The 15,571-nt window shown below is 42.7% G+C and overlaps 1 protein-coding gene across 3 annotated transcripts in view; it reads right to left on the bottom strand.

Moving 5' to 3' along the window:
- Positions 1 to 15,571, bottom strand: part of WIPF3 (WAS/WASL interacting protein family member 3) — a 91,250-nt gene that overhangs the window by 28,567 nt on the left and 47,112 nt on the right. For all 3 annotated transcript variants that reach the window (XR_014016671.1, XM_081244215.1, XM_081244214.1), the window contains exons 3-4: positions 3,132 to 3,264; positions 870 to 1,001 (exon numbers count right to left, since the gene is read on the bottom strand). Coding sequence is in view for 2 of the 3 variants with exons in the window: in XM_081244215.1 (XP_081100341.1) it covers positions 870 to 1,001; positions 3,132 to 3,264 (265 nt within the window). In the remaining variant the exon portion in view is untranslated. The remainder of the gene's footprint in view (positions 1 to 869; positions 1,002 to 3,131; positions 3,265 to 15,571) is intronic.

The raw sequence follows: 15,571 nt of genomic DNA, 5'->3' as shown, positions 1-15,571 counted from the left end.
GTATGCCCCAACTACTGAAGCCCGCGTGCCTAGAGCCTGTGCTCCACAACAAGAGAAGCCACCACAGTGAGAAGCCTGCGCACCACAATGAAGAGTAGCCCCCGCTCGCCACAACTAGAGGAAGCCTGTGCACAGCAAGGAAGACCCAACACAGCCAAAAATAAATAAATTTATTAAAAAAAAAAAAAGACTAAGCCTCAAGAGGCTTTACATACTCTGTCCTCTCCATCCTGCCATCACCATGAAGACAAACCTAAATAGTCTGCTAGATCCTGAGAGACCAGAGGGATCAGTCAGGCCAGTTGTCCCAGCAGGGGCACCAGAGACATAAGAAATATAGGATTAGCAAAGCCACTGACGCAACCTGTAGATGCTAAAGGGGGCCCAGCTGAGGCCACCCTAATTGCCAACCCACCGAGCTGTAAGCTAAATAAATGGTTATTCAAAGCCCCTCAGGTTTAGGGTTTGTTACACAGCAACACCTAACAGATGTAATGCTGGAGAACCATCACAACTCACCATTGCCAGCGAGCCCACAGTGATGTCACTAAGATCTTCTATTGTGATTTACATCCATACTTTGCAGTGTGGGCCACAATCTCACCCTTGCTAAAGACTCTACACTATGGCAACTCATTCTTCAGTGATTACAGTGGGATGATTTAAACAGGATGAGGATTTCAAAGATCCCTTAAAAACAATTCTGTGTTTCGGAAACTTCCAGTGCTCAGGCTTCCAAATATGTGATCTCCTACCATATAACTGTTCACTCTCAACATGTCACTTACTGGCAGGTGAGGATTGTCCTGTTGGTTCTACAAGGTAAGGAGATAAGGGTCACAGGGTAGCCAGTCTGAACTCTTTCTTACCTGCTGCATCCCTCTGGCCTGCTGGTCGTAACACTGGAAAGCCACCAGCAAACAGATCTCCCAGGGCTGGGGGCGTGCTCCCGCCTCGAGAGTTTGCAGGACCTCCTCCTTCTTTGTTGGTTCCTTTAGAACCTTTAGAGAGAAGAGGCGAGTAGATGTGGACCTGTGAGCAGAGCTGAGTGGCCAACTCTCACCCCGACTGTAGTCTAACACTGCCTGTGGCAGCCGTCCTGTTTCCTACCACCAGTGTTACCCTTCTACCCAGTATCTTTCTCGAGAACCCCCTGCCTTGATACCCATGTGCCCAGGCCTGTCTGCCACCCTCTCCAAGCTACCAAAGAACCATCAGTAGTGACCACTCTGAAAAGGGATTAAAAAAAAAAAAAGCATCCTTATACTGCCATTTAGTCAATGCCAATGGGGGAACTGGCAGTACCTTTCAAATTAGAAAACCCAGACACTGTATGTATAGAGCTGACCCCATTTTCACTTGACTGTTTTTGTGGGAGGACTAGACCAAGAAACCCCACAGATTTAATTCAGGCAATAATTTTAACTTCTTGTCCACAGAGCCTGGCCCAGGACTTGCAAGTAGGAAGTGAAGGTCTGCAGTGATTTTTGCTTTGGCATTTTCCTTCTCTGTCTCCCCAGCTCCCACTCCCCGCGCCCCATGCTCTTCCCTGCACCGGTTCTTTTTCTATGGAAGAGAAAGCTCATGAGCCCCTGAGGAGAGGTGTCACTAATTCCAACCTTCCAGATGTATGTTATTACCAACTACATAAAATGAGAAGACAGCTTACAAGAATTCCTGGCAGAAAATGTTCACAGCCTGATGCTAATAGGCACAGAGAAATCAGGGCACAGTGCCCACTGGTGGATGAATGTGGCCAGATTATTCCAAGTATTAACATTATACATTACCTCTTCACTAGAATGATAAAGAAATGAGTGTTCCAATAAAATGGATTTATCTGTTAATTGGGCTTAACTAATTAGATAGTGGGTCTAGCCAGAAACTAATTTTTATTGTAATCAATGTTGAAAATATGTCTTAAAATAATTTGTCTATCCATGTGCATTAACATATATAATTTCAGATATGAGATACAATTATATCTTAGGACTATCTTTGAGAATTACCATCAGGTATCATAGCAAAATATATGGAGACATAATAATACCTTACATTGAAAAATATTTCCACATATATTATTAAAGCCTTCAACAATCTTGACAAAAAAAGAGAGCAGGTATTATTATCTCCCCATTTTGCAGATGAGCAAACTGAGCCTCAGAGAGCTTCCCTGATTTTCCCAGTAGCAGAATCAGAACTCAACATGGTCATCTGACCCAGGCACAGGGCTCCTTTTACACCATCATACTCTAGAAGACATAGAAACATACAGTCATATGATCCTGTGAGAGAATTCAGCAGAAATATTTTTCCTTGTGAAAAACAAACTTTGCCAGGCTCTGTGGACATTTGTGTGCATTTGTTAATGTTGAGACTTGACTTTTTCTCTCATTCAATTTGAGGACTATGTTGACACAGGGTAAGTGATGTTTAAATGTTGTCTCACAGTGGATAAACACAAAGTGGTACATCCATACAATCAACTCTTATTCAACAATAAAAAGGAGTAAAGTACTGATACATTCTATAGCATGGATGAGCTTTGAAAACATTATGGGAAGTAAAAGGAGCCAGTTACAAAAGGCCACATATCATAAGATTCCATTTGTATGAAATATCCAGAATAGGCAAATCCATAGTGACAGAAAGTAGACTTAGTGGTTGCCAGGGATTTGGGGAGATAGAGGGATTAGGGAGGGACTGCTAATACGTATGGGTTTCCTTTTGGGGTGGTGGAAATGTTCTGGAACTAGACAGGGGTGATGGATGCAACAACATTCTGAATATATATGGATAAATGCCACTGAATTGGACACTTTAAAATGGTTAAAATGGTGAGTTTTATATTATGTGTATTTTATCACAACTAAAAAATTATCTTACCATGAAGTTTTTTTTTAAGCATTTGAAAAGTGATGGTAGACATGCTATACACCCTCTGCAGACCTGGAAGGGTAGCTCTGATTCTCTTGCCCACGTGAATTGTACACTGAGCAGGTCTGAGATGGCCTGATGTGTGTCCTAGGTAGCATTTGTGGCTCCTGCCCTGAGCAAGCCAGGCATGTCTGGCTGAGCCTCACATGGCCTGCCCTTGGCTCTCAGCTGCCCTGGCCCAGATGCTCACTTACTCTCGATTTGCGGGGCACTGCGGTCATTGATCTGCGTGACTTTTCGTAGGCGAGTTCCTTGCTGGATGTCAGCCAACAGTGCACTCCGACCTTTGGGATCTGCCTTTCTCAAGCTGGAAGCATCTGTACTTACCTGTAAAGGATTAAGAGGGATCTGATTATAATCACATATAACATTTGCAGACAAGCCGTATGTCCTATTTGAGGTAAGTTTCTCCTCCCATACTTTTCTGCCTTTCCTGTTTGCCCTCCCCTGCACCACTCCCAAGGCCCATCTCACCAATGCAGTTACCTATGGGTCTCGGGTCTTGAGGGAAACTTACCTCCTGCCCGGCTCACATCCCTCTCCTGGGGGACCTAGAACAGACTCTTTCTTGTGATCAAACTCCCGTAAGTCTTAAGGAGCCCTAATGCAAAGCCCCTCTTTCTCCTCCTAGGTGGGCCCCACCCACTTATCTGGGCTTCTGTCTGTGTGTTCCTGACTCCTGCTCCCAGGTTCTGAATAATTACGCTGCCTGGTGTCCCCAGGTCCCTACCGGACCAAATCCAGAAGAAAGAAGTACAGTACAGGGGACTGCAATGAAGGTTTAGTGACTGCCTTCTCTTCTGTGTCTGGGTGCGTTATGTTAATCCTCACAAAACCTTGTGAGTTTCAAGTGAGTTTGCCCTCATTTTACAGATGAGAAAACAGACTATGAAATCTCTTCAAGGTCACAGGGCTAGCTTCAAACCCAGATCTGCTGAATTCCAAAGGCCACGTGCTTTTTACTTTGAAGCATTACAGCGATCAAGGGCATGGTGCTGTGGTTAGCATAATTGTTCTCTAGACTGCTAAAATGCTTTGCAAATATGTTCACGAGAAGAACCTTTGTCCTATCTCTGCAAGTAGCACTGAGGTCCAGCTGTTTCACTTCCACTATAGCTTGTGCTGACACGGCAGGGTCTCCATGGGCTATTAGAACCAGGGAGCACCAGAAAGAACATACACTGGTTGGTGGCGAATGAGGGAAGGGTGTGGTCGCACTGGAAGACACAGCCAGGAGGACCCTCTGCAGTTAGTAGTAGTATACCACGTGACCTGAGAGCTGATTAAACATTTCTCGAAGTACTTTTTAGTACATGGGGAATACCATATCTTTGGTTTTCATCTTAAACATTTCCACTTCGGTGGTGTTTTCTGACCCCCAACATAAATAAGGCCACCCAGGGTTCTCTCTTAGGGCACTATATTCTTTTTTCCTCTGTAAGTTTTATCACAGTGTATATAGTTATATTTATCTTTCCTTGTGGAAAATTTCCAGTTGTGGGTATGAGGTGAAGATTCACCACTCCCACAGGCTGGAAAGAGATCTTGTTCGTTTTGTTCACCAGTACATCTCCAGAGAGTAAAACTTGGCCCCAGATAGTCTCAAAAGCTATTTATTGGATGAATGAATGAGTGAATGAATGAATGAATATGAATGAACTAGACCCAGGATACACTGGCCTTGCCCTCAAGGGCATATGCATCTACCAGGGAGACAGGACAAACGTGCAAGGAGTTAAGCCACCATACAACACAGCATATGACTGAGCGCCCATGTGAGTCTCACAGAGAGGAAGACCCTGAGAGTTCAGGCTGCAAGGAAGACAGGAGACCTTACTGAGATGGTCCTTGAAGGACAGATAGGATTTACAAGCTCTTTCTATAGCCATTTTCTCCATATGGCCATTTGTCAGAAAAGGACAAACCAGGTTTGCCAACTAGACAGTCAGAGACTCTCCAGTGTCACAGACGGGAAATGAAGGCGATTGTGGTTTTAGCTAAAAGGTGCTGGGTCCACATTTTCACTGGCCGACTCTACTGCACTGGTGATGCATCTTACACAGGTTTTGTAGGGCATAAGCTTCAAAGTCAGTTTCTTGTTGCCTGGAAACATGCTTTTTGACCCCTTGAGAGGGGCTCACGGATGATGGTGAATAACAGCGCTATAAGCCAGGGGCCCCAACCCTAACGATATACGTTTTTTAAGAATGTATGTATGAATGCACATGTACAGAAGGGTATTTTCCACACAATATGATTTTTAAATCTCTCTCTATAAACAATTAGCCAGTAAGTCATTTTAAACTGCAAAATTTTAAGATTTTTAAAGCCTCCTCTCATATTTACAAATAATTAGTAATAAGAATAAAGGGCCAACAGAAATATCATGACCCTAGCCAAGAGACTATGAAAATTTTTGTAAAAATGTGGCATTATAATCTCAGGCATGTATTACGGTCAGGGATTAGGGGGTGAAAGTGCTTTGTAATTTTCTTCCTAGTTACAAGAAAAACAACACAATGAATTGCATTGTTCTGTTTAAAGAAGCAACTGGAACCCTATCTCTAACAACCCCTGAGCAGGGGTGGTGGTGTTTGTCTCATCTACTTTAGATTTTTAAATTTATTACCAAAATGTACCCGCCACTCCCTGACCTCATCCATCCCAAGCTTTTTAGGTAAGGGCTATGAAGAACATTGTGTATCCTTGGAATAATGATTTTAATTTGAGTTCCTACTTAGCACAAGCCTCAATACATTCCTGACAATTCCACATGACAGACTTGTTGATAAATATCTTCCAAATCAGCAGGAGGATATGGCAAGTCCCATCATGTTTATGTTTTGCAGTTCAACTTGCTGGACTAAATTTAACATTCCTTCTTTGACTTCTCTGCTTTTTTTTTTTTTTCCTGTGCCACTGTCTGCCCTGATGATTTTCCACCAGAGGCCTCTCCCTCACCTGATATTAGTATGGGATCCTTCAGCCCTCTCTTGTGAGGTAGGAAAGAGCGAATAACTTCATGGCTAAGGGGACTACAGCTTAATTGGTTTTGTACAAAAGGACATCTAAGGACATATTCATTTGCACATTGAAGACCATATCTACCGTGACAGTTGTTTCTACTCCATCTTCAATATTTATTAACAATTCATCCGTAATTTGTTTTCTTAAAAATCTAAAAGCCTAAGAAGTCTTGTTACCGTGGTTACGGTATACAGAAACAGGAAAGAGAAGATTTTCAAATATTCACTGGGTCTTTTATTCTATGTAAATCCTGATTATTGGCAACTTCACTAAAAATATAACCGAGAGAGACAGTCACTCCTGAACACTTTTCCCACGGCAAATATATCCACCAAACACGCCTCCCCGTCCCCCTACGTACAAAACAAAAAACTAAAACATCATTTCGAAGTTTGCTCCTGTTCTTTCTTAACATTGTTATCAAGTGTGACAATTTGTTGAGTTCCACACAAAGCTTTTGTTGACTCGGTTCTTCTAAAACAAGCTTCCAGTGGAATAGCCTGGATCCTAAAAAGAGGCAAAATAATAGAACAGTAATGCAAATTAGCCCATCACCCTGCCAAATACAGGCTGAAAAATGGAAGTGAGCCAGGAATATTAGAAACAGTACTGACTGGGCCAAGGGTGATGAGGTGTGTGTCCTCCTGTCTTGATAAATTATAAAAGCTGTGGCGTATCCATTTGTCGTTCCAACAAATGAGTTGATCAGGTTTCAGTATAGTTTGGGGGAGGGGGATGGCAGTCCAGCCCCAATGGAATGAAATGCATGTCCTCCTGCTATTTGTGACCCTGCCACCCTATGCCATTACTACATCTGTCTGATGGATCCTGGTTTCTGTGAGAAACCCTAATCAAAATCTAGGGGTTTGATCCAAATCTAGCAGGTTGTTTGTCTCAAAGATGATCTAAACCCTATCATTCCAGTATGATGCCAGCCTTGCAGTTTCCCAAAAGGACTTTCTCCAATGTGACTGTTAAACCTCAAATTAGTACTCAGGTTTCCAGGTACACAGCCTGCTCATTAGCCCAGCCCTCAGCTTCCTCCAAACTTGGGGGCAGACAGGTATTAGTCACCAGGGTACTTGCATTTCTTTACTAAATCTGAATCCCAAGGACAGCCAGAACTGGCACTACCTTCCTCTGGCTGCTACCGTCTTTATGTAGGAGAAGAGAGAGCCTGAGATCCAAAAGAGAGACAGGAAATATTTTCAGAGAAAATGAACTTTCCCCTGTCAGGCCTGACACAATGTTCCCTGCATCCCAAATATGGACAAGTCAGGCTGTTCCAGAATGAGGCATTTTGAGATCTAACAGCTTCATGTCTCATTTTCAGAAATCCAAATACCTTCTATCCTCCTTTTTTAAAGCCTGGCTTCTTAAACAACTGTCTACAGACCCAGGACTGTTACCTGGAGTACAGAGCCGCCTCACAGACTGCCACTTGCTTATCAGGAGGTAAAGCAGAGTTAGGACCCTTTCGTTGGGGCTATAGACTAGAGGAGAGTCTGGTCCTATTCTCTACACCCATGAGGAAGTCCGTCCCTCAGTGTCATCTCACCCACTGGCATCGCTTTGGTTACCATATGCTTGGGCAGCTACTGCCTTGCCCAAGGGCCTGGAGGCCAACTCAGACCCTTCCCTCTTGCTTGTTCTCAACAGCCACTCTATCACAAACTCCTGTTGATTTTTCCTGAGCGATTACTCTAGAGTCTGGCTCCTTTTCTCCATCTCTGTGATGCTGCCTTAATGCAGGCCACCAGCACTTCTGGATTCCCTCACCTGGTCTTCCTGCCTCCTGTCTCATCCTCTTCCACACAGCCATCAGAGTGATCAGTATAAGGGAAATGTCACTTACCATGTCCCTCCCCTCCATAAAAATCTCTGCTGGTGCCCCACTGCCCTCAGGATCAAGTTCAAGTCTCATCATGTTGCACAAGGCCCTTAGTGACCAGCCCAGACCTTCCACTTCTTGAGCCTGCCAGGCTGGAGCTCACCTCTGGACCTTAGCTTGAGCTAATCTCTCTGCTCTTTTCACACTTGTCTCTTGGCTATTTTCCAGGAGGCCTCCTGATCCCGGAAGGCCAGATAAAGAGCCCTTTTTTTTTTCCTAGAACAACGTGCTTACCCTTAGTAGTGCCCCTGCCACCCGGATCAAGTGACTCTGCTCAAAACCTGCAATGGTTTTCCATTTCCCTTGGGATAAAAAAGTCAAAGTCCTCATTAATATCACCTGCTGGGCTTGACTGTCTTTCTGTATTCTACCCTGAGTTTACCTATAAATGCCAACCTTTTTCTACTCACACCAGTGTAATAAAGCAGTTCCACTGTATAGCAGCAATGCCTCCCTACCTACAGCTGTACTTCCAATCCTGTGCTCATGCTTCTGCCTCTTGTGGGAATACTCCTGCTGCCTCAGCCCTGCTGTACCTGCCCAAACTTTTTCTTCTCCTTTAAGCTCTACATCAAAAACAGTTTTCTATACAAGATCTTTTTTTTTTAAACTTCTTCAACTAGGCTTTTCTTTCTTTCTTTCTTTTTTTTTTTTTTTTGCGGTACGCGGGCCTCTCACCGTTGTGGCCTCTCCCGTTGTGGAGCACAGGCTCCGGACGCGCAGGCTCAGTGGCCATGGCTCACGGGCCCAGCCGCTCCGCGGCATGTGGGATCTTCCCGGACCGGGGCACGAACCCGTGTCCCCTGCATCGGCAGGCGGACTCCCAACCACTGCGCCACCAGGGAAGCCCCAACTAGCCTTTTCTTTATATGATCCACACACAGCCCCTCCAAAGCACATCATTTGTAATTCTCTATAGCACTACTCATATCTTGCCAAATATTATAGCTTTTACATATTGCTTTTCCTCTTATTTTTGAGTGGCAACTCTTAGCATGCAAAAAATAAGCCATTCCTCTATTAGTACCAGCATATCCAGCTTTTTAAAAAAAACTGTGAGAAGTATTTTGTTGAAATGAAATCTATATAAACTTTAAGCCCCTAGATTTTTGACATCTGTCTGCTGCAACAAAACATGCAGGTATGGGAAGAGAAGCCACTGCCTTTGAGGTTACACCACAGCCCTGATTCTTCAAACTGTCTTCACACTTTTATCCTTCAGTCACTTTGTCCCAAGAAATGGGGATTCAGCACCATTCTCTTTTATTCGATAATGCCACCATTCCAAGGCTTTCAAGACTAAAATTTAAATTATAAGAAAGGCTGCTTTAAAAACCTATGTTGGACCTGGAAAGAACAACCTTGTAAACTCAAAAGAGAGCCCAGCATTGGTGGTCAAGGACCTGGCGCTAGGAACTGCTAAGAAATAATACATAGTTGGAACACTGTCTCAAAAACTGGTTGAGGTTTCATATCTTCTATTTATTTTAGACAAAAAGTACTATCAAAAAGAATATGCTCCCATCCCAGCAGATTAATTTGCAAACTAGTGAGATAAGCCTACTGTCATCAGTTCCAGCTCATCACTCCCAGCATTACCATTTCTGTCAAAGGCTTTCTCCCATTCATCGAAGCTTGAAACCTGTGACTCCTTCCTCTCCTTCATTTGAAATAATCAACTTTCACTGAGATCTGGTTCTTTCACTTTACTATGCACACAAAGGTGACTTTGGAGTCTGGGGAAGGAAGCTGCAACATGCAAAGGGGGAGAGCAACAGCAATAACACAAAGAAATGGGCAGGCATTTGTGTGTGCCCGGCACTGTCCCAAGTACTTTACGTGTATTAATTCATTTAAAGGGCACTTGGACAATCTCATGATGTAGGTACTAGTTATGAGTATCATCTCCAGTTTACAGATGAGGCACAGAGGGGAAGCAGGCTATCTATCTCTAGTAAGTGGAGAGCTGAGAGGTGAGCCCAGGCAAGTCAGGCTCTCTTAACCGCCATACTAACCCCTTAGTAATGACATCACCCAGGAAAATAGTGAAGGTTGAACACCCAGAAAATACATGGCAAGCCTGCAGCTGGGTAGGGGGAGTGGCCCGACTGCCTTCTGGCCCAGGACCATGGCAGATGTTGCTTCATATGGAGTGTGACAGCCAGAGTAGGAAGGAAGGGGCAGGGAAGGGCATCAGAAGCAAAAGAAGGGCAGAGAGAGAGAGAGAGAGAGGGAGAGGGAGAAGGAGGGAGGGAGAGAGGGAGAGAGGGAGAGAGGGAGAGAGGGAGAGAGGGAGAGAGAGAGAGAGAGGGAGGGAGGGAGGGAGAGGCTGGGGCCCAAGGAGCTAAGTGCTAGGCCTTTGCCAGGGCCAGAAAGGACAGCCAAGGCTGAATGATGGACTCTGAGAACAGTCTGATTACCGCATTAAACGTGAGCCAGCAGCTGTCTTGGCAGGGGGGAGGGCTGAGAACACTTAAAATGGAAACTGCTTAGAGTAACCCTATGCTGTGAGGCTGATGCCCTTAACTGTAAATAGCCTGTATCTGAAACTCCCTCTTCAGGTAACACAGAAGCTTGCGTGGGCCAACCCTGTTGGTCCACCTAGGTCCCCTACTCTCCTTTCACACCTCCCGGCTGGCTGCAGGGAAAAATGCAGGGTTTTCAGCATATGGCCTCCCTTGGTTGACTCTGAAATAAAGATTATGAGCACTGCTCAAATATGAAAGGAGACAAAGGTAAAAAAAATAATCAAAAGACGGGAAATTCCAAAATTTCTAGAAAGTTCAAGATGTTTCCAAAGTATTTCACCTATTACAGATGATAATGTAAATGTGTCTAGACTTTCTTTTCTCACCGTCACTTTACTGGGTCCTTTGGATGGAGAATCTAAGAGAAGCCTCTGGTTCTGGACTTGGATTGGACCCTAGAGAAACAATGACTTACAGCTTAGCTCAAGGACAGCACTGAAAGGGTCTCACTGCTGGATCCGATGATATTCTCATCCATTACAGAACCTGCTTCCAAACCCCTCTAGGTCAGGCCCCTAGGTCGACAGACCTAGTCCGCTCGGCATATGTGCTCTATAATTCCGTCATCACCCTTGTATCTCACTCTAGTTCTGGGCCCCACTGATGAAGAGTGGCAGGCCCTTCCTTCTCTATTTAGCACCCAAGGAGTCCTTCTCTGGCCTGCAGGTGATCCCCTACACCCTGCCTGATGTCTCTGTGGTCCACGCTCCTGACATCGTTTGTTCTTCCCTGGCCACTTCTTTGGGTGCTGTTGGGCTGCCAAAAGTCTATTTGCTGGCTAGCTGTTAAGAAGGCAGTATGATATAGTGGAAAGAGCTGGGCTCAAGGGTCAGTTCTACAATTTACTATTCTGATCTGGCTGAGTTACCGCTTACAGAAGCATCTGGGTCCAGTTTGTCATGGGCCAAGCAGTCTTGATAGAGTGAGTCACCCATGGAAGGGCCCATCAGCCTTCTATCAGTGGGAGACAGACGTTTCTGCAGTTAAAAATGAGGGTTCCAGAGTCTCCTCATCTTGGATGGGATCCTGGATCCACCATTTATTAGTCGCATAACTTAGGCAAGTTACCTTACCTCTACAGGACTCAACTTTTAGAGACAAAACAAGAAGCACTTAATTATGGTTACATAACAGAAGGCAAATGTTATTATCCTTAACTATGAAGAAGTTGCTAGAATCAAGTTACATATAAAAAGAATAATAAACTACAACTATGTGGTGTTTAGTCTGAGAACGCAAGGCTGGTTCAATATAGAAAAATCCATCAATAAAGTCCACCATATTAACAGTCTAAAGAAGAAAAATCACATGATCATCACATACATTGAAGCAGAAAAAACATTTGAAAAAATTCAACATCCATGCATGACAAAAACTCTCATCAAAGCAGGAATGAAAGGGAACTTTATCAACTAGATAAAGGGCATCAACAAAAAAACTATAGCTAACATTGTAGTTAATGATGAAATATTTTCCCTCTAACACCAGGACCAAGCAAGGATACTCCCTCTCATCACTCTTATGCAGCATCATAAATGGAAGTCCTAGTGAGTACAATAAGGTAAAGCAAAGAAATAAATGGCATACAGATTGGAAAGGAAGAAATAAAATTGTCCCTATTCATAGGCAACATGATTTTCTGTGTAGAAAATTTCAATACACAAAAAGTGAAAGTCAGTTTAGCAAGGTTATTGGATACAAAGTCAACACACAAAAATTAATCATATTTTTATACACTACTCATAAACAACTGGAAACAGGCATTTAAAAAAAAAAAAACATGAGGGCTTCCCTGGTGGCGCAGTGGTTGAGAGTCCACCTGCCGATGCAGGGGACACGGGTTCGTGCCCCGGTCCGGGAAGATCCCACATGCCGCGGAGCAGCTGGGCCCGTGAGCCCGTGGCCGCTGAGCCTGCGCGTCCGGAGCCTGTGTGCTGCAACGGGAGAGGCCACAACAGTGAGAGGCCCACGTACCACACACACAAAAAAAACATGATACCTTAAAATAGGTCCAAGTGCAAATGAAATACTTACGCATAAATCAAACAAAATATGCATAAGATGTGGATTCTAAATACCACTAAAATGCTGATGAAATAAAGAAGACCTAAATAAATGAAGAGATATACTGTGTTCATGAATTGGAAGACTCTGCATAGTAAAGACCCAGAGACTTATAGATATTTACAGACACATAGATTTTTAGTTCAATTCTCCAATGCCAATTGAAATCTCAATAAGATTTTAAAATAGATACAGACATGCTGATTCTAAAATTTATATAGAAAGGGAAAGGAACTAAACAGCCAAAGCAATTTTGCCAAAGTGAAAGTTGGAGGACTCACCATTATCTGATTTTTAGACTTACTACAGGCACAGAAGTCAAGGTGGCATGGTACTTGCAAACGATTAGATCCATAGATCAATGGAACAGCATAGAGAATTCAGAAATAGATCCACACAATGGTGGTCAACTGATTTTTGACAAAGGTGCAAAGGCAATTTAATAGAGAAAGGCTAGTCTTTTCAACAAATGATGTTGGAACAATTGGACATCTATATGCAAAGAAATGAAATTAAACCTAAGCCTCATACCTTATACTTAAATTAATTCAAAATGGATCATAGATCTAAATGTAAAATGTCAAACTATAACATTTTTAGAAGAAAACAGAGAAATCTTTGTGGCCTGGAGTTTGGTAAAGAGTTCTTAGGCAAGACACCAAAAGCACAACCTATAAAAGAAAAAATTACTAAATTGGACTTTATCAAAAATTTTAAACTTTTGTTTTGGGAAAGATACTACTAAGAGAATGAAAATACAAGCTACGGATTGAGAGAAAATATTTTCAAATTGCAGATGCAACAAAGGATTTGCGTCCAAATGTATAAAGAACTGCCAAAATTCAACAGTAAGAAAAAAACACCCTAGTTAAAAAACTTAGGTGTTTTACCAAAGAGTATATATAGAAAACAAAAAAAAGATGTTCAATATCGTTAGCCATTAGGGGAATTTAAACCATGATGAGATATCACCTCACACCTATTAGAATGGCTAAATAGAGCAAAGCAAAACAAAACAAAAACCTGCCAGTACTATGTGCTGGTGAGAATGAAGAACAATTGGAACTCTCATACATTGTTGATGGGATTGTGCAATGGTACAGCCACTCTAGCAAACAGTTTGGCAGTTTCATATGAAGTTAAACATACACTTAACATATGACCCAGTAATCTCATTCCCAGGTATTTACCCTAGATAAACAAAGACATATGTTCACACAAAAACTTGTACCTGAAGGTTTATATCAGCTTTATTCACAATCTCCAAGAGCAGAAAACAACCCACATGTCCTTCAGTGAGTGAATGGATTAAACGTATAAAATCCTACCCAGCAATGGAATAAAAATAAGAAAACAGGGCTTCCCTGGTGGCACAGTGGTTGAGAGTCCGCCTGCCGATGCAGGGGACACGGGTTCGTGCCCCGGTCCGGGAAGATCCCACATGCCGCGGAGCGGCTGGGCCCGTGAGCCACAACTACTGAGCCTGTGCTCTAGAGCCCACAAGCCACAATTACTGAGCCTACGTGCCACAACTACTGAAGCCCATGCACCTAGAGCCCGTGCTCTGCAACAAGAGAAGCCACTGCAATGAGAAGCCAGCGCACTGCAACAAAGAGGAGCCCCCGCTCGCCGCAACTAGAGAAAGCCCGCTTGCAGCAACAAAGACCCAACGCAGCCAAAAATAAATAAAGAAAAAATAAATTAAAAAAGAAAAAAAAGGAATAACACTTGATATACACAACATGGATGACTCTCAAGTGAAGAAGTTAGGCTCATATAATTGCATACCATATGCTTTCAAAGACATTCTGGAAAAGGCAAAACTATAGTGACAAAGAACAGATCAGTGTCTGCCAGGGGTAAAGGATGAGGAGGGTGTGACTACAAAGGGGTAGCACTGGGGAGTTTTTGGGTGATGGAACCACACTGTATCCTGACTGTGGTGGTGGTTACACAAATCTCTATGTGTGTTATACGTAATTCACAGGGATGTTACCGTTCCCTGAAAAAGTCAATCTTACTATATGCTAATTTAAAAAATAAAAACAAAATAAAAAATACAGCTGAGAAAATTTGGCAAGTGGAAGGCAGAAAAGAGATGGAGCAAATAGTATGGGCACCAATGACCGCATTTCACAAAACAGAGGGCCCAAACATAATGTCAAATGCTGACCCCAAACAACAGGAGTTCAAAGTGTATTCTTTGAAGTTACACAGTGTGATGGTAAATTTTGTGTGTCAGCTTACTGGGCTAAGGGATTCCTAGATAGCTGGTAAAACATTATTAGAACTACCATATGACCCAGCAATTCCACTCCTGGGTACATATCTGAAAAAAACAAAAACATTAATTCAAAAAGATACATGCACCCCAACATTCGTAGCAGCATTATTTATAATTGCCAAGATATGGAAGCAATCTAAGTGTCCATCAACAGATGAATGGATAAAGAAGATGTGAGATATATATACATGTGTATACACACACACACACACACACACACACACTGGAATACTACTCAGCCATAAAAAAGAATGAAATTTTACCATTTGCAGCAACATGGATGGACCTGCAGTGCATTATGCTAAGTGAAATAAGTCAGACAAAGATAAATACTGTATAATATCACTTGTATGTGGAATCTAAAAACTACAACAAACTAGTGAATATAATGTAAAAGAAGCGGACTCCCAGATATACAGAACAAGTTAGTGGTTACCAGTGGGGAGGGAGGGGAGGGGCAGGAGAGTGGGAGGTACAAACTCTTGGGTGTAAGACAGGCTCAAGGATGTATTGTACAACATGAGAAATACAGCCAATATTCTGTAATAACTGTAAATGGAAAGTAACCTTTAAAAGTTGTATTAAAATCTTTTTTTTAATTTACAATTTTGAAAAAAATTATGTGGAAATGTAAAGAGCCAAATACACCTCCCCCAAAATGAAAAAACAGCAAACAATCAATATCTAACATAAATAAGTAAACAAATAACAGAGAAAGTAGTATAAAATACTATGTAATGTGTCAAAAGAAAGAAGGCAGGATTAAGACTATATGGTTCTTTCACCTTTCTCTCTGCCTTTTTCCCTATGTATTTTATTATTATTATTTTTTTGCGGTAC

Source organism: Mesoplodon bidens, assembly GCF_964165515.1.
Source record: "Mesoplodon bidens genome assembly, chromosome: 9".
In the NCBI taxonomy this organism is placed as follows: Eukaryota; Metazoa; Chordata; class Mammalia; order Artiodactyla; family Ziphiidae; genus Mesoplodon; species Mesoplodon bidens.
Note: the sequence above shows the minus strand (reverse complement) of the source record. Positions and strands in the feature narration are given on the sequence as shown.